The sequence below is a fragment of the Podarcis raffonei genome, chromosome 16, assembly GCF_027172205.1.
Source record: "Podarcis raffonei isolate rPodRaf1 chromosome 16, rPodRaf1.pri, whole genome shotgun sequence".
NCBI classification, from domain to species: Eukaryota; Metazoa; Chordata; class Lepidosauria; order Squamata; family Lacertidae; genus Podarcis; species Podarcis raffonei.
In genome coordinates, this window is record NC_070617.1 from 15000395 (window position 1) to 15018388 (window position 17994).

The window sequence follows — 17994 nt, forward strand, 5'->3', positions numbered from 1 at the left end:
GCTGAAGCTTCAATCAAGCACCCATTGCAGGTGCGGAATTTAATTTGATTGGCTAATTAGAAGCCGAATGTTAATTATGCCCATTACCCAATGAGGTGCTGCAGACGAGGGAGAATTTATAAATAACCCCGCCGCGCGGCTCATTTGCATGATGGCGTATCCCTCCCATTGCCATGGAGACCAGCCCCCTCCCCAACATCCAGGGTGCGTTGGTGGTGCCCCCTCCCAGCTTATTTAAGTTGTGCTCCGCGGTGTGCAAGAGGTGCTAGAACGGGGGGTGCACGTGTGTTTTAATGAGTACTCTGCTCTCTCTGGGTTGAGAGCCCATCTCTACTTTTGCATCTGGTCTCCCATCAGATGCCAGTTGTGAAGAGTGGTTAGGCAGAAATGCATTCATTTTTTTTTTAAGTGGGTTTGTTTCGGATTTATTGTGTTTTGTTTAATGATCATTTCTAAGTTGCTTTGAGGGTCCTTTTCACTTAAAAGATGAGACAGGAATTTTAAGGGAGGAAAAACTCTGCTGGAAAAATGGGGGACTCTGAGTTCGAATCTCTGCCCACAAGGAGCCTGGAGAAGGAGGAAGAAAGTCTCCCTCTGGGTGGCAGAGAATTGGCTGGAAATCCTGGCCTCCTGGACTGCCAGCCCACCATCGCCACCCCCCTCCACTCCCTCTTCCCCTCCACTTTCTTTCCATCTATGCTCTTCCCCCCATCCTATTCCCATTTCCTCTCCTACACCCCCCCCCCCGCTATAAATAATCATGTTCTTATGCAGTAACAAGATGCAAATACACCCTCCACCCTGAGCGGCAGCGGCAGGCGGGGGGGGGGGGGATAAATTGCTTCTCTGACAGTCAGTTACAAGGGTAATCATTCCAAAAAGGCAATTTGATGGGAATGAAATTTGCATTGCAATAGCTGGTTGAGTGACACAGGGCCCTGATCCTGCATGGAGTGGGGAGGAGATGTGATTCTTCCTGCCTAGGGGAAAGAGCACAAAAATGGCAGCGGGGGCAGGCAGCTGGCTTGTGGGGTGCAGCTGGATGTGGGGCTATAAACTGGTTTTGCTGAGCTTGGATGAAGTTAGGAGAAGAAAGAGGGGCACTTCTTTGAGTGCTGCCACGTGGGGAACACACAGAGATGCTCCTGCACATATGGCCCCTCTCTCCATGTGGTGTACAATGGAGAGTTTCTCAGCCTTGCCAAGTTTCCCTATTTTCCAAGGATAGTCCCAGATTTACAGAAGCCGTCCTGGTTTCTGATTTGATCCCGGAATGTCCCGCTTTTCTTTAGGACGTCCCAAAATGTTGGAGGGTATGGAGTTATATGACCCATAGCCATCTGAAGGCAGCCCTGAATAGGAAAGTTTATTAATGTTTAATGTTTTATTATGTTTTTATGTATGTTGGAAGCCACCTAAAGTGGCTGGGGCAACCCAGTCAGATGGGTGGGGTAATAATAATAATAATAATAATAATAATAATGGAATAGGATGTCCCTATTTTCAAACCTCGGAAGGTATGCTTTCTGCTCTGAGTCAAGAAGGATAGAATCCTGTTATCTTGTTCCAGTTTATAATTCAGATCCCTGAAAGGCCACCTTCTCATGTTCGTAACCTTTCTTTTTAAAATACCCAAATTTCTAGCTTATATAGCTCAACAGGTCAGCTTGAAACTGTATGAGCAGTGCCTGTTAACGTCTCCTAAACCACAAGGACGGTCAATTAAGATTCCTTGTGGGGGACAGGTCTTCAGTGCCCCCACATCCACAGGCATGACTCGCCTACAGGACCCACATGCAATATGGACATCTATGATATATATAGATAGCTTGTGTATTAATATATGCCAGTAACAAAGCCCAACTTTCTTGAATTTTGCTGCTCTTCTCATCCCCCCTCCCTCTGTTTTTAAAGGCATGTGGAGTTCTGCATACAGAAAATGGGTAGGAGGGGGAACATTTTGGGGCTCAGGAGGCACATTTGAAAATCTAATGAAGTGTTGTGGACAGCTGCAGAACTGGCAATGTTTGGAATCCCCCCCAAATAGTAGGCAAAACACATTCACAATGCCCCCCCATAAATAAAACACAGACAAAAAGCACCAGCACCTTCTAATGAAATATTTTGAAAAAGTAAGCAGGAGATCTCCTAACAGCCAAACATAAAAGCAGACAAGCCTTATGCTGCAACCAAACAAGTAGCCAAAGCATGCAAAACAGACAAAAAACAAAACCAAACCCCCCCCCAGGTGATACATCTATCACACAAAATAGTATGCTACTGCGCCCCCCCCCCACATATGGGGCCCAGAGACAGTCTGGGGAAGCATGGCAAGAGGGTGGGTGAGGGGTCTGGATGATGCCTGCCCTTCATCTACCAGCCAGTCCAGCCTCACCCAAGGTGGGGATAATTTTTTTTTAAAAGCCCTGAATTTTAAAAGACGAGGGAGGACAAGGGGCTCTTGGCAGGTGCCAACAGGAACACCTCAAGGTGTCATGATGTCTACATGACTCCGACGTTGAAGACCTCAGGAAAAGAGACCACATGAGGATCCTGCCTGTGTGGTGCAGGTGGGCTGGGAGACAGAAAATAGTCCTGGACTCTAGGGAGCATGCAAAGACAAAAATAAAACTCTGGGGACTTCTGAGGGGATTCAGAATTAATTTTTTTCCTGGGCAGGTGGGACCGTTCATTGGGTATGTCTGAGCCTTGCTTGGGACATGGCAGAGGAGGTGTTATGACGGGAGTTCCATATAGATATGCGTGTGCGCACACCCACACACCCACCCCTACATATATATTTATATATCTAAGGCTCCCCCCCCCCCCAGCCAGAACTCAATGAAACTCAGTTCTGGCACCTCTCAAGTGAGCACCATTGCCATAATAAGAAAACAAGAGAGGTGTTCATGGTGAGTTCTGGCACCTCTTTTTATAGTAAAATAGCACTGTATATATCTATGTACCTGTATCGGTTTGGGTTGTGTGTGAAGTGTGACTTGCAGACGCTGTGAACCCAGCTAGGGATTGTGATGCAGGTGGGTTGGAAATTGGGACCCCAAATGTGCGGAAGGGTCTGTTTACAGGGTCAGCAATGGGACTTTAAAAAAGGAAAACCAGCACAGTGGCTGATTACTTTCCCTTTTCTCCTCTCTTCCTCTCTTCCTCTCCCCCACCCCCCTTCCTGCTCCACTCCAGGCTGAGCTTTCTACAATGCGCACTCCAGACTGAACGCAGAACGGATTCGGAGGGATCCCATCAAGGGAAGGAAGGACCAAGCTTCCAACTGCGGCAGATACGGACGGGTTGTTGGCCCCCGGGAGCCTCCTGCCCGTGCCCCGCCCCCCACCCCACCCTCGTTCTGAGGGCGATTCTGCTGCCCCTGTCCATGAGAGGATGAATATGCTGTAGGCAGGTCTGCTTCCGAGTCGCCTTGGCTCTTGGGGAGGGGGGGACAGGGGAGCCCCAAGGACCTTCACGGAAGACGTGCATCGTGGCCCCTTCCTGTGCGAGAGCCCCTGTGGCTCTTTGAGGAGGAGCAAGAGGAGGTTCTCTCTGCCCGGCCAGGTTGTGGCCTCTTCTGCCTGCAGGAGGCGCCGGTCAGTCTCATGTGGATCTGAAGGTGTGCAGCAGGAGGGGGGGCGCCACTCGCCTCGAGGTGTGCAGAGCGGGGCGGCCATGGCGAAAGCGTTGCGCCTGCTGCCCTTGGCGTTGCTGGTGGCCTCGGCGCTGGGCCCCGGGGCAGGCGGTGCGGCCTTGGAGTTTGGGGGCGCAACAGGCCAGTGGGCTCGCTACGCCCGGTGGGATGCCAGCTCCTCAGGGGAGCTGAGCTTCAGCCTCAAGACCAATGTCTCGCGGGCCCTGGTGCTGTACCTGGACGACGGCGGGAACTGCGACTTCCTGGAGCTGCTGATCCTGGAGGGGCGCTTCCGCCTGCGCTTCACGATCTCCTGCGCCGAGCCGGCCAGCCTGCACCTGGAGACGCCCGTCAACGACGACCGCTGGCACATGCTGCTGCTGACGCGCAACTACCGCGAGACCATGCTCGTGGTCGACGGAGAGGCCCGCGTGGCCGAGGTCAAGTCCAAGCGGCGCGACATGACGGTGGAGAGCGACCTCTTCGTGGGGGGCATCCCGCCGGACGTCCGACTCTCGGCCCTCACCCTCAGCACCGTCAAGTACGAGATGCCCTTCCGCGGCATGGTGGCCAATCTCAAAGTGGGCGACACGCCCCCCGCCCTCCTGGGCAGCCAGGGCATCCGCAGTGACACGGAATACCTGTGCACCAAGCAGAACCCCTGCGTCAACGGAGGGATCTGCACCGTGGTCAACAGCGAGGTCCAGTGCGACTGCAGCCTGACCGGATTCCAGGGCAAATTCTGCAGTGAAGGTAAGAGGCTGACGGGGAGCTGGGAGCTGCGGGTTCCTGTGGGACCAGGCCAGCGTTTAAAATTTGCCAGGCGCATTTTGCACCTGGCTGTTGACCACTTGCAACCAAGTGGTGATGGCTGAGCACCAGGATACTTGAAGTCTCCACCATCTTGCGGTGCATGCCTGGGGATCCTTGGATCTTGACTGTTTTCACATACCCTGTAGAATTCTATTCGTTATAGTTCATCTGCATCATCAGAACCAATTTCAGGAATCAAATAGTTGTACAGTCGTATCTCGGAAGTCGAACACATTGTGAGTTGAACGTTTTGGCTCCCGAACGCTGCAAACCCAGGAGTGTTCTGGTTTGCAAACGTTCTTTGGAACCCGAACATCCGACATGGGTTCTGCGGCTTCAGATTGGCTGCAGGAGCTTCCTGCAGCCAATCAGAAGCTGTGCCTTGGTTTCTGAACGTTTTGGAAGTTGAATGAACTTCCAGAATGGATTCCATTCAACTTCCGAGGTACGACTGCATTGAAAAATATGACTTTCAAGCCTTCTGGCCCCAAAATGGCAACTAGTTATTCCATTTTGGCGACTGTAACCCTGGTTTAATAATAATAATAATAATAATAATAATAATAATAATAATAATAATAATATAATTTTTTATTTATACCCCGCCCTCCCCAGCCAAGGCCGGGCTCAGAGCGGCTTACAAGCAATAATAAAAACAAGATGAATAATTACAACTTAAAAACAAAAATAAAAAACATTAAAATAATGGAACATTAAAATATTAAAATGTAGCCTCATCGCAGGAGGAGAAGGAAAAGAAAAAAGAAAGAGAGGGAGGGAGGGAATCAAATTGGCTGTCTTACAGGCCCTGCGGAAAGAAATCAGATCCTGCAGGGCCCTGGTCTCATGAGGCAGAGCGTTCCACCAGGCCGGAGCCAGAGTTGAAAAGGCCCTGGCTCTGGTTGAAGCCAATCTACCTTCCTTAGGGCCTGGGACCACAGGAGACCTTGAGGCTCTCCGTGGGGCATACCAGGAGAGGCGGTCCCGTAGGTATGAGGGTCCTAGGCCGTGAAGGGCTTTAAAGGTCAAAAGCAGCACCTTAAATCTGACCCTGTACTCCACCGGGAGCCAGTGCAGCTTGAAAAGCACTGGGTGAATATGCTCCCATGGCAGAGACCCCGTGAGGAGCCTCGCTGCAGCATTCTGTACCCGCTGGAGTTTCTGGGACAGCTTCAAGGGCAGCCCCGCGTAGAGCGAATTACAGTAGTCAAGCCTGGAGATGACCGTTGCATGGATCACTGTGGCCAGGTCGGGGAGGGGAGGGTAAGGGACCAACTGCTTGATGTGGCGAAGGTGGAAAAATGTCGCCTTGGCTGTTGCTGTAACTTGTGCCTCCATGGAAAGGGAGGAGTCAAGGATTACACCCAAACTCTTAACGGAAGGCAATGGCACTAATTGGGCCCCCGCAAGAGAAGGGAGTTGGTCCCTCATCCCCATGCCATCCTGACCCAGCCATAGGACCTCTGTCTTCGAAGGATTTAGTTTCAATCGGCTCCCACGAAACCATCCAGCCACAGCTTCCAAGCATCTGGTCAGTGTGTTCGGGGCCGAGTCGGTGTGGCCATCCATCAGCAGATAGAGCTGAGTGTCATCAGCATATTGGTGACAGCCCAGCCAAAAGCTCCGGATAATCTGGGCAAGGGGGCGCATAAAGATGTTAAAAAGCATCGGGGAGAGAATTGCGCCCTGCGGCACTCCACACACCAAGGAGTGGCACGACGACATTTCCCTCCCTAGTGCCACCCTCTGTCCCCGACCAGAGATAAAAGAGCACAACCAGTTACGGGCTATGCCCTGTATCCCCACGTCTGCGAGGCGGTGGCCCAGAAGATCATGATCGACCATGTCAAAGGCTGCTGACAAATCTAAAAGGATCAGCAGTCCTGACCCGCCTCGATCCACTTGTCTACGGAGATCATCTGTTAGGGCAACCAGAGCCGTCTCCGTCCCAAAACCAGGATGGAAACCGGACTGAAATGGATCTAGTGCCGATGTTTCCTCCAGAAACCTACCAAGCTGTTCAGCAACCGCTCTCTCAATTACCTTACCCAGGTATGGAAGATTTGAAACTGGGCGGTAATTGGATAGGTCTAAGGGATCTGATGAAGTTTTCTTTAAGAGTGGACACACCACTGCTTCCTTCAGTTCCCCTGGGAATGTCCCCGTGTCAAGGGACAAATTGATAATTTCAACCAGGGGGGTCCGCGCAACATCTGGACACTCCCTAATCAGCCAAGACGGGCACGGATCAAGGAGGCAGGTGGTGGGCCTACCAACTTGGAGGAATCTATCCACATCAGTAGGGAGTATCTGATCGAAGTGGTCCAACACTGGACCTGAAGTCAGTCGAGGGGCCTCCAGTTCAGTCACTGTATCTAAATTGGCAGGGAGGTCACGGCGGAGCAACAGGACTTTCTCCGCAAAAAAGCTCGCGAATGCCTCACAGCTGTGGGTAGAATTTGTGCTTAAATTTGGTTGTCCTTCTAAGGACGTTATTGACCTAATTATTCTAAAAAGTTGTGCTGGGCGAGAGCTAGCGGATGCAATGGAAGCTGCAAAGTAAGATTTCTTAGCAGCTTTCATAGCCATCTCATAGGCTTTCATAAGCGTCCTATAAGATGTTCTTGAGGCTCTGTCACGAGTCCGTCGCCATACTCGCTCTAGCCGTCTGAGATCCCGCTTCATTTTCCGGAGCTCCTCAGTAAACCAAGGTGCCCGGTTTCGACGGGGTCGCAGAGGGCACTTAGGCATGATCTCATCAATGGCTGCCAAGAGCCGGTTATTCCAGTCCTCAACAAGGTCATCTAATGAGTCGCCAGGAGGAGCAGGGTTCCGCAAGGCTTGTCGGAATCTATCAGGATCCATCAGTTTTCGCGGACGAGCCCAAATAGGTTTGCCACCCGAGCCGGTTTAAGGAGCCATTTGGCACCAACTTATATATCTGAGTTTCTAACACTGCATGGGGCTTGCGAGTGGGGAGTGTGAATGCTTCCGTGGCCTGTACAGCACCTGGCACATCAGGGAGAGTGTCGCCTGGTGGAAGGGGTCCTAATAGTCGATTCAGGCAAAGGAAACAGTAGTCTTGTGAGCCAAATGCAATGTGGTCCTCTCTCTGCATTGCAGAAAATTGACGACCCTTTGAGTCCCTTCCAGTTCTATAGTTCTAGGATCCTCCTCTATCTTTTCCGTAATAAGGAGGAAGGGATACAGGGCCATCCTGCAGGGCTGTTATACTGATGGCTAAAAGTAAAGTATGTGAACAGTTTGAGGATTTAAGAAAATCTCTGTATCTTATTAGTAGATCATCATTTTGTTGAGCCCCTTTGTGATGATGAGAATAGTAAATAAATGAAAGATGGTGGTGATTTGTTAACTCTCAGATATGTTGAGGTCTGCTGGCGGTCTCTGTGAAGGGCGAGGGTGGGGGTCCCTTCTAGTATCCTTAAGTTTTGCCTCCACTTCTTTGTGTATTTTATTCTGTTCTGTTCATGTCCTTCCTTTCTCCCAGGGCAGGACCCCAGGCAGCTGACAGCATAAATTAAAACACATTTGAGAAACACACAATAAATATAAATATGAAAAACAAGCAACTCTATTAAAACAGCACTGAAAACACTCAAAATAATTTAAATGCGTAAACGCGCGCGCACACACACACACAGAGAGAGAATATAATCTGTTCCCATCTCAGAATACTTTGTCACAACAGCCAGTTAGTGGTCATAGGCCTGTCAGAACCAGAGAAAGTCTTTGCTGGCACAAGAAAGAAACAGAGCAGGGGTTGGCTAGCCTCCCATGGGAGGGAGTTCCACAATCTAGGAGCAGCCCCTGAGAAGGCCCTCTTGTGTGTCCTCCCCAAACATGCCTGTGAAGGTGACTGGCTGAGAGAAAAGCCCTGAGTCCAAGCATTCTTAAGCAGCACTGGCTGGCTGGGTCCAGCGGCCATCTTGATTTCCCATGAAACTCCTGGCAGAGCATCCTGCCTTGTGGGAAATTAAATCTCAGCGCGCTGCTCCCTGCAGCCACCAGGGCCCCCCGCTTTGCCTGGGATCAGACCTTCCTTGGACTCCTTCCCTCCTGAATTGAGGCTTCCCAGACCCCATAGGCCTCAGCCTTCCCTCTGCTGGGGGTTGCCAGGCCTCCAGGGCTGACCTGAAGTCTTCAGGTTCACCTGAGCTCCACCCCCGTGTCGCATGGGGAGGACTTGAATCTCCAGGTTGGCTCAGGGTGCCCTGAGCAGGTGAGAAAGAATGATTTGAAAATACCCCCTTGAGCTAAGGTTTCTGTCTCTGTTTCCAACCATTTGCTAGACTTTGTGTTTTTATGTGAATGACCTGCTGTCAGACTCTGTGGTTTCTGACAGCACTGGGGTCTTGCCCTCTAGGGCATCACCAGGGGCTGTCCCATGGACTTGAGCCTGGGGTGCAACTGGCCTGGCAACCCCATCTGCCCTTCTTCAGGGACAAAATAGCTCTCTGGGGTCTCCTGGGCTCTGTGCCTGCCCGGCATGATTCTCAGTCCCCAGCCATCCAGCAATGGCCTTTGAGCCCCACTTCAACCATCGATTAAGGTTGATTTGATTTCCCTCTCCCTTGTTCCTGATACAGATCTTCACTCACCCCTTCTTCCCTAGCCAGGCGGCGGGGAGCCATTTTGCCATTTGCTCCAGGTGCCAACATGTCTTGGGCCAGCCCTGCTTGTGCGTCAGAGGAAACCTGGTCCCCAGCTATTGCAATTTATCCAGCTATTACTTATCTGTTTATGGCCCTGCCTGCTGCTCTGGCGAGCAGCCAGGATGGGCTGCCGAGGGAGCCAATTCTGGGGCAGCTGATCTGGAAGGATGGAAAGTCCAGGGGGGCCCTCCCCTCCCTGGGCAGACTCCAGTGCTGGAGCCCCTTACAAAAAAGTGGGGGGAGAGAGGTCCTGCATCTGGAAGCTGTTCCCCTTCGGGGCGAGGGGCCCTGATTCCTGATTCCTGTGGCTATTCCGTGCTGCATTCTGTGCATGCTCAAAAGCAATCCTTTTCTGTATTATTGCTGGGTGCTGAGGTCATTTCCCCTCCCGTGCAGGTAGGCAAGGAAGGCAAGTGGGCTCCCTTCCTTTCTTCCTCCCCGACTCAGTGATTTGGGGCCTTTTGTCCTCCCCCAGAGCTGAGAGGCACCTCCCTATCTCAGTGGTGGCAGAGCACTTGCTTGGCATGCAGAAGGCACCTGGATCAATCCCTGGTGAGGTCTGGGGTGGAATGTGAGAGCCCCCCACTGAAGGTTAAGAGCAGACGGTGCTGGATACGGTTTAGTGAAGTTAGGGAGGTCACTGTCCCACTTTACGGACGGCAGTCCTCTGTTTGAAGGGCTACCCAGTCCAATCCTAGTTTAGAGATTCAAAAACCCAGAAAAGGGGAGAGCGTAGGTGGGGGGACGGGACTTGAAGCTGCCCATTCTACACTCAGCAGCACCAAGACAGCAGAGTCAGCAGGAAAGATCCCAAGTCACCTGGTTATAGTCTTGCTCCCCAGTATGAGGATATGTATTGTCCTTCAATTTAAATTATAGTAATTATTTCTAAATGTGCATGTAAATTACTTGTAAATTAGCATATGTACTTCTTTTTTTTGCAAATCTGTGCCCTTGTTTTTTGTTTTTGGTTTAAGTTTCTGGCAATGAGTAATAGGCCACCCTGAGAGAAATCCGTCTCATAATTGAATAAAAAGCGGGAAACCCTTTTGCACCTTCGCCCTGCGAACATGGCCTCTTACCCTGTGGCAGGCTGTGGGAAGGGTGGTGCATGTGGTATGTTCAGCCCACCTTGTAAGCACGGCCCACTGGGCAGGGTCAGGAAGGGTTCAGGACTCAGTTTCCCCTTTGTTCCCTTTGGGGCATCCTGAAGATACTTAAACGGGACACTGGTGGGAGGTGGCTCAGAGGTGAACTTCCTCTGGGGGGGGGGAATTCCTGTCAGAGGGCAGGTTGGAGTTGGGGGTGGGCAGGACTGTCTTCCTGCTTAAGGCCCAAGTGATCACAACTGATTATTATTGCTATTATTAATTTATTAATCGCATTCTGCACAATCTTCTCAAGGCGATGCGCAATAAAAACTGCAAGACACAGTTAAAAAGCACAAATGCTTAAAAAAACCCCAAAACAAACATAATGTGATACCAAATATACATTCCTGGCCAAGATCCAACCATCCAGCAGGGAAAGCTTCTTGGAACAAAAATGCATTCCGTTGTTTCCGGGAAGTGCAGATAGCGGGCGCCTGTCATATCTGGAAAGGGATGCTGTTTGACACAGGGGCCCACCCCCTGCCAGTAACTCCAAGGTCACATCATCCTGGGTCTTTTCTCTGGCCCTTCCCCAGCACCCTTGTGGTATGTTTCATTACTGTGAGTTGCCCAGAGCTGTGTACAGGGGAAGGACCATAGGACAGCTGCTTTGCATGCAGAAGGCCCCGGGTACAATCCCCATTGGCACCTCCAGGCGAAGCGGTCAGGGAGCAGCAGGTGATGCTGCTGCACCTGAAACATCCTCCAGGTGTTGTCCAGCTCCTATTTTTGGCAGCCCTAACTGCTAGGCATGCTGGCTGGGCTTGATAGGAGCTAGAGGCTAGCTTTACCTCCATCCCTCTGCAACTGAAGTCATAGAATCACAGAATTATAGAGTTGGAAGGGCCAACTAGTCCAACCCCCTGCAATGCAGGAATCGCAGCTAAATGATCCCTGACAGATGGCCATCCAACCTCCAATGAAGGAGTTTGCCGCCTTCTGAGGGAGTCTGTTCCACTGTCAAAACAGCTCTTACCCTCAGAAAGTTCTCCCTAATGTTTATTTGGGATCCCCTTTCTTGTCATTTGAATCTGTTGGTTTGGGTCCTGCCATCTGGAGCAGCACAAAACAAGCTTGCTCCATCTTCCATGGGGCAGCCCTTCACATATGGCTCTCCTCTCCGTCCCCTCTTCTCCACACTAAACATCCCCAGGGCCTCAACCGTGAGATCCAGCGTGGTGTAGTGGTTAAGAGCGGTAGACTCGTAATCTGGTGAACCAGGTTCGCGTCTCCGCTCCTCCACATGCAGCTGCTGGGCTAGTCCTTGGGCTAGTCACATTTCTTTGAAGTCTCTCAGCCCCACTCACCTCACAGAGTGTTTGTTGTGGGGGAGGAAGGGAAAGGAGATTGTTAGCTGCTTTGAGACTCCTTAGGGTAGTGGTAAAGCGGGATATCAAATCCAGACTCTTCTTCTTCTTCTACTGTTTGATGAAGGGCATATTTTAAAGATCTAACACCATATATTTCCACGCTTTCCCTTGCTGCATATTTTGTGATTTTAAATCTCTGCTGGTGTTCTCTCACCAAAGAGTACTTGCCCCAAACCCAAATGCCCCAAACCTCTTCTTCTTCCTCATAAGGCTGGGTTTCCAGGCCTTTCATCATCTCGACCACCTTCCTCTGCACACCTCTGCAAAATATCCTTCTTAAACTGTGGCACCCAGAACTGGACACAGGACTCCAGGTGGGGTCTGACCAAGCGGTACTATGAGGTCCCACGACCTGGAAGAAATTTGAGTTCCTGCTCTGAGTCTTCATGGGCATTGGGGTTCCTGACAGTTTGCTGATTTGGAGCCTTGAACGCGCTCGCCTGCCCAGGCGCCATCCTATGTTCTCCGTTCCCCTTTTTTCCCTTCCCAGCTCAGGGCCAAGGACAACAATTTCAGACTCTTGCATCGCAACCAGACGACGGGAGTTTACATAACCCCTCGTCTCGCACAAGGCACCAAATAGTGCTCGCTTACGTCAAGAATACTCTCCCGCTTCTCTTCTACATGCAGACACACAACACAACACCCACATGCCGCCGGCACTCGGGCTCAGCCCACCCGCCCACTCGCCTGCTCTCCGGAAGCCTGTTGTCTGGAGAGGGAGGCTGGCTAGCAGATGGCGGTGGCGGCAACCGACTTGGCCGGTTGCCGTGGAGATGGGCTTGGCAGGGGAGCCTCTCGTGCAGCCGGAGGAGACACCAGGGCCGCCTGACTCCTGCCGCCGCCACCACGGCTGTTGTCGGCCCTCGCAAAGGAGGCTGTCGTGACGGGCAGGCTGGGCGGCTGTTGCCTAGGCCGGTTGCCGTGGAAACGCTGGCCCAGGCTGGCTGATGGATTTGGAAGGAGATGGATTTGAAGCCTCTCAAAGTGTGTGAGCAGGAAGGGTGTGTGTTGCTGGGGAGCAGCAGGCAGAGAGGCCTTTGCACGAGGGGAGGAAAGGTAGTTTTGAAGGTCAAAGGTTAATCCCTGGAATGGAGGGCTCCTTGGGCAGGGGTGGGAAAACCCACCTGCGAGTCTGTTTTTTGAGCCAGGGCAATTGTTTCCCTAATTTCAGATCATGCAAGGAGTTGGTTGTTGTTTTTCTCTTGGTAGGGGAAAGGCACTCTGCACATGTTCAGAAGGGCTTCTACTGTGGGGCGGACCCTGCCTCCAACTGTGCAGAGACACAAACTATCTGTGAGCGACAGAACATTTTGGTCATGACCGTACAACTTGCAGCCCCTCCCAGGAATCCTCAGGCAGGAATCCTCAGGCATGGGAACACCATCAACGTGGGTGGCTCAAAAAGAGGAATAGACTAATTGATGGAAGAGGTTGGGGCTGTCAAGGACTGCCAGCCACAACGTTGTCCGTGTCCTGCCTTCTGAGTACCTGTCTCTGGGAATTGCAAGTGGGCAGAGTGGTCCTGCTTGCAAGCTTCCCCCAATGGCCATGTGGGAACAGGATGCTGGAATAGATGAGGCCCCCAATGGGCCTTATCCAGCTGGAGGGCTTGTCTTAGGTTCTTATGGAACCTCCCAGTCCAAAGGAAGTCTGCCTGGGTTCCTAGGTTCTTAGCTGCATCTAGCTACTATGAAAACAGGATGCTGGCCTAGACAAGGCCCCTTCTGCAGGGCTTTTCATACATTCTAAGTCTACCCATGAGAAGTTTCTGATTGCAGGCCTGGCACACAGCAGGTGGGGACTCCAGTTTGGGGCATCTTTGTGATAGCGCATTGGCTAGCCTCCCTTCCCCATTGGCTCCAGTCAGTGCAGCTGAATGTCCTGGGTCCGATGGGAGCTGTAATCCAAAGCAGCTGTAGGGCTGGCCTAGATGAGGTCCATGGAGACTCCCCTAGCCTCCTCTACCTTCTGCTTTGCCCAGTTAAAAATGGTTTCTCTTTTGAAAGCCATATGATCACAATTTATTGACAAGCTGGAAGGTGTGCAGAGGAGGGCAACCAAGATGATAAAAGGTCTGGAAACCAAGCCGGATGAAGAACGGTTATAGGAGCATGTTTAGCTAGGAGAAGACTGAGAGGTGATAGAATAGCATCTTCAAATATGTGAAGGAGTATTCCATGAAAGATGGAGCAAGCTTTTCTCCTGCTCCAGAGGGTAGGACCCACACCAATGGACTCAAATGGCAAGAAAGGAGATGCGGAATAAACATTTGGAAGACCTTTCCGATGGTAAGAGCTCTTTGACAGTGGAACAGACCTGGCAGGTGTTGGACTCTCCTCCATTGGAGGTTTTTAAACAGAAGTTAGATGGCCATCTCTCAGGGATTCTTTAACTGTGACACTTGCATTGCAGGGGGTCGGTCTGGATGACCCTTAGGGTTACCTTCCAATTCTATGATCAGCACTCCTTGAAGTTGGTTCTGGCTCCGTTATTCCTTCTGTCCCTCCCCTTTTCTCATTTGCTGATATTATATTGCTGCTGTTTTCTTATCTTCATTTTAGTGTTTCCTTGGTGCTTTTAAAATGCAGTTTTATTTGCCATGTTTTAAATTATGGCCTTTTGCCACCTTTAAGGTCCCACTAGGGAAGAGTATGAATATTTTAATAAAAGTAGAACAACATTTTTTGCTGTTCCCAGGTAGGTTTCAGGAGCAGGAAATTTCTTGAGCCTCTTTGGGACTCATTGCCTGAACCCTTCTCTCTACATTTTTGCTTAGACAAGACTACCTAGACATGTGGAATGCTGACATGTGCTTTGATCTGCTTTTGGTGTCTGGCTGATGTTAACTAAGGTGCTGGTGGACTCCGTAAGCTGGAGGTTTTTAAACAGAGGTTCGACAGCCATCTGCCAGGGATTCTTTAGCATTGCAGGGAGTAGGACTAGATGAGTCTTTGGGTCCCTTCCAATCCTGCAATGCTGATTCTATGACTATAGGGAACATATAGCGGTTTGTTCTTCCCTCTCCATATTATCCTCACAACAACCTTGTGAGGTAGGTCAAGCTGAAGGTGTGTGACTGGCTCAAGGTGAATTTAGTGGTCAAGGCGGGATTTGAGCCCTGATTTCTCTGCTCTTAGTCTGACACCTCACCCACTATGCCACATGTGTCTCCAGTCCATATGAGCAACTTGCCAAGTAGGTCTTTTGTGACTCCCCCCACCCTCCCGCTATCTCCTCCTCATGCCCCCCATCCCATGCCATGTGGCAAACAGGGGAGGATGTTTCAGAAGCTACTGGGCCTGCCTCTGAGGGCTCCTTTGCCCTGTCTCTCTCCTGTTTTTCCGAGTGGCAGCCGGATGCTCCCCTGGCACTGCCTATATTTAAACCAACAGCCTTGGGTCAGGTCATTTGCATCCTTGCCCACGAAGAAGCCTTCGTCAAGGACGGGTGTGTAGGCGTCATGCTCTAGTAAGATAGCTAGGAGGGTGTCAGGGGGGCTCCTCTCTTGCTAATTGGGGCCCCCATTGCTTCATCCCAACATCTTGTGACATACTGAGGTGTGAACGGGGTTCCCGTAAAGGATGAACAAGCCAGAAATTCTGCTGGGTTGCCTGCCTATCCAAATCCCTCCCCATGTAATACAAGAATTCAGCATGTGGAAAGAAGGGGTGGGAGCTGCAGCAACCCAACCGGTCCATGGGCCTCTCCAAGCCACTTTCTAAGAATGGGGGGAAACTGCATTGTTTAAAAACACGTGAGAGTCCCAGGGTGACCTTGGGTTGGCCGCTGGCTCAGCTTTACCTACTTGAAAGGGTTGTTGTGAGATTGTGTGTGTGTGTGCGCGCGCGCTGGGCAGGGTGTGGGAAACAACACTATGTTTGCTGCTTTGAACTCCTGAGAGGAAAGACAGGATAGGAATCAAACAAATAAACCTGAGCCTTTTGCCCCTTTTCTCAAGCATCTTGAGAACTGGGTCAGGTATTCCCTGACCTGGGCTCCATCAGTTCAGACCAACTCAGCTTCAGCACCTGCTTGTGTGTCCCTCCCTCCCTCTGTTTCTCTTTCTCACTCTTTGTGTTTTTGCACCAGTCTCTCTCCCCCTCGCTCTCCCTGTTCACGGGCAAGACCTGAGCAGTGCCCACCCGCCTGCCCCCTCCCATTAGCTGCACCCTCTGTGATGGGTGCTGCTTTGGGGCTGAGCTGTTTCCATCATTGCAGAGGGCGCTCTGGGGCCAGGCAGCCTGGCTGTTCCCTGCAAGGTCAGCCCAAGGTCGCCTGCCAAGTAGGCTGCCAGGAGAGGGAATGTGCATGGGGTGGAGAGACAAGCCTTCCTCCTCATTCCTCTTCTTCGTCTTCTTCCTCCTGCTTCTGTTCCCCTTCCCTTCTCTGTGGATCATCTCCTTGGGCACGGCTTCAGACTCTTCCTTGCTGCTACTGTGCCCGTTGGGCACCGCCAGTTGGCATCAGGAGGACTCCCCTGGCATGTGCTGGAGAGTTCGGCTGTGTTCAGAGCCAGTTCAGAACTGTTTCTGAAAGGGAGAGGGGGTGAGGGCAGAGCACACAGCCTCTGTGCTTGGGGTGGTGGTGGTGGTTACACACACAAACACACACTCATTCAGTCCAGGCCTTGCACACCGGCACATAGGAGGGTCCCTTATCCAGAGTCAGACCATCTCACTCTGTATTGTCTCCATACGTGGACTGGCAGCCGTTTCTCAGGTTCAGACGGGTCTTTCTCAGCACCACATGGAGATAGGATCATAGGATGCCGCCTTATAGTGAGTCTGGCCATTGGGTCCATCCAGCTCACTAGTGTCTAGACCAGCGTTTCTCAGTCTGTGGGTCCCCAGATGTTGTTGGACTACAACTCCCATCATCCCTGAGCTCTGGCCTTGCTAGCTAGGGGTAATGGGAGTTGTAGTTCAACAACATCTGGGGACCCACAGGTTGAGAAAGGCTGGTCTAGACTGATTGGCAGGGGCTGTCCAGGATTTCAGACAAAGCTATCTCCCAGTTCTACCTGGAGACGCTGTTAGAACTGGAACTGGAACTTTCTGCATGTAAAACAGGTGCCTTTCCCCATGCGAGGATAGAACCTGGGAGGATCTTCCGCATGTGTGTGTGTGTATCTGCCCATGAACCAGGGCGGCCTTTGGAAGCTGCCCTCTCAAAGGGGCCACATCGCATCTCTTTGTCTTCTCTGATTGCCCCCGAGGTGTGACTGTGTCATTGTCTGTGCTTGGGGGGGATGGGACTCTGTGGTGGAACTGAGGAGGGAAAGCCCAAAGTCTGCCACGCAGTAAAGGTCTAATTCTGCACCAGGAGAAAATTGTGCAAAATAAAGGCAGTTGTGCATTCCCACCGAGACTTTGGGCTCTTCCACACCAGGCATTTAAGTTGGGGGAAATGCCATGGTTCATGGAGGAGTGGGCTATCGATGGCTACTAGCCATGATGGCTATACTGTGCCTCCACAGCTCGAGGCAGCCATGCTTCTAATGCCATTTGTGGAAACCACAGGAGGCAAAAGGGCTCTTGTGCTCTTACTGGCTTCCCATTGGGGCATCTGGTTGGCCACTGTGAGAACAGGATGCTGGACTAGATGGGGTCATTGGCTTGATCCAGCAAGGCTCTTCTGATGTTCTTTTGCTTCATTGTTGTGGCTCATCCAGATGACTGACATTTCCCTATGGCTCTTCCACCATTCCAACCTGCAGAAAATCGGGTCGTCCCCCCCCCTACCCCCGTAAGCCTGCAAGTCGGAATGGCTCTCTGGGCAATTTGTTCTTCTTTCCAAAGAGGTTCAGACTTGTCCTGTGACGTCTGGGGCAGGTGGACCTGTTGTTGTTCTTCGGGACGCCTTTGCTGCGTCTTCTCCTCTGGGCATCATTTTCTGTTTCCTTCTTTTAGTCAATCTTTTAATTAGCGCTGAACACTTTCTAGGCTATATTTTATATCTCCGCGCAATGGTGTTTAAATGAAAGCGTGTGACAGCGCTAATTAAAGAAAGGCTATTTGAAAAACAAAAACGATGTTGCCTTAGAAATCTGTTCCGTTTGTTTTTCGGTGAATTTAAAAGCAGACTGACGGTTGTATCTAGTGTTACTCCCACTCAGAGTAGACCCATTGAAACGAATTAACATGACCAAGACAGGTCCATTGATATCAGTGGGCCTACTTTGAGCAGAACCTAGTTGAACCGTGCATGGAGAAAGGGGGCGGAGAAAAGTTTTCCTCCCTCTCTCACAACACTGGAACTTGTGGACTTTCAACAAAGCTGAATGTTGGAAGATTCAGGAGAAGGGGCAAAAGAACATCCTTCTTCACACAGTGTATGGATAAACTGTG

At 51.2% G+C, this 17994-nt stretch overlaps 1 protein-coding gene across 29 annotated transcripts in view; it reads left to right on the forward strand.

Annotated features, from left to right (window-relative positions):
* NRXN2 (neurexin 2) overlaps positions 1-17994 on the forward strand; it is a 341743-nt gene that overhangs the window by 48028 nt on the left and 275721 nt on the right. For all 29 annotated transcript variants that reach the window (XM_053369667.1, XM_053369668.1, XM_053369669.1 and 26 more), the window contains exon 2: positions 3199-4390. In XM_053369667.1, coding sequence (XP_053225642.1) covers positions 3679-4390 — 712 coding nt within the window. In that variant the 5' untranslated portion in view covers positions 3199-3678. The remainder of the gene's footprint in view (positions 1-3198; positions 4391-17994) is intronic.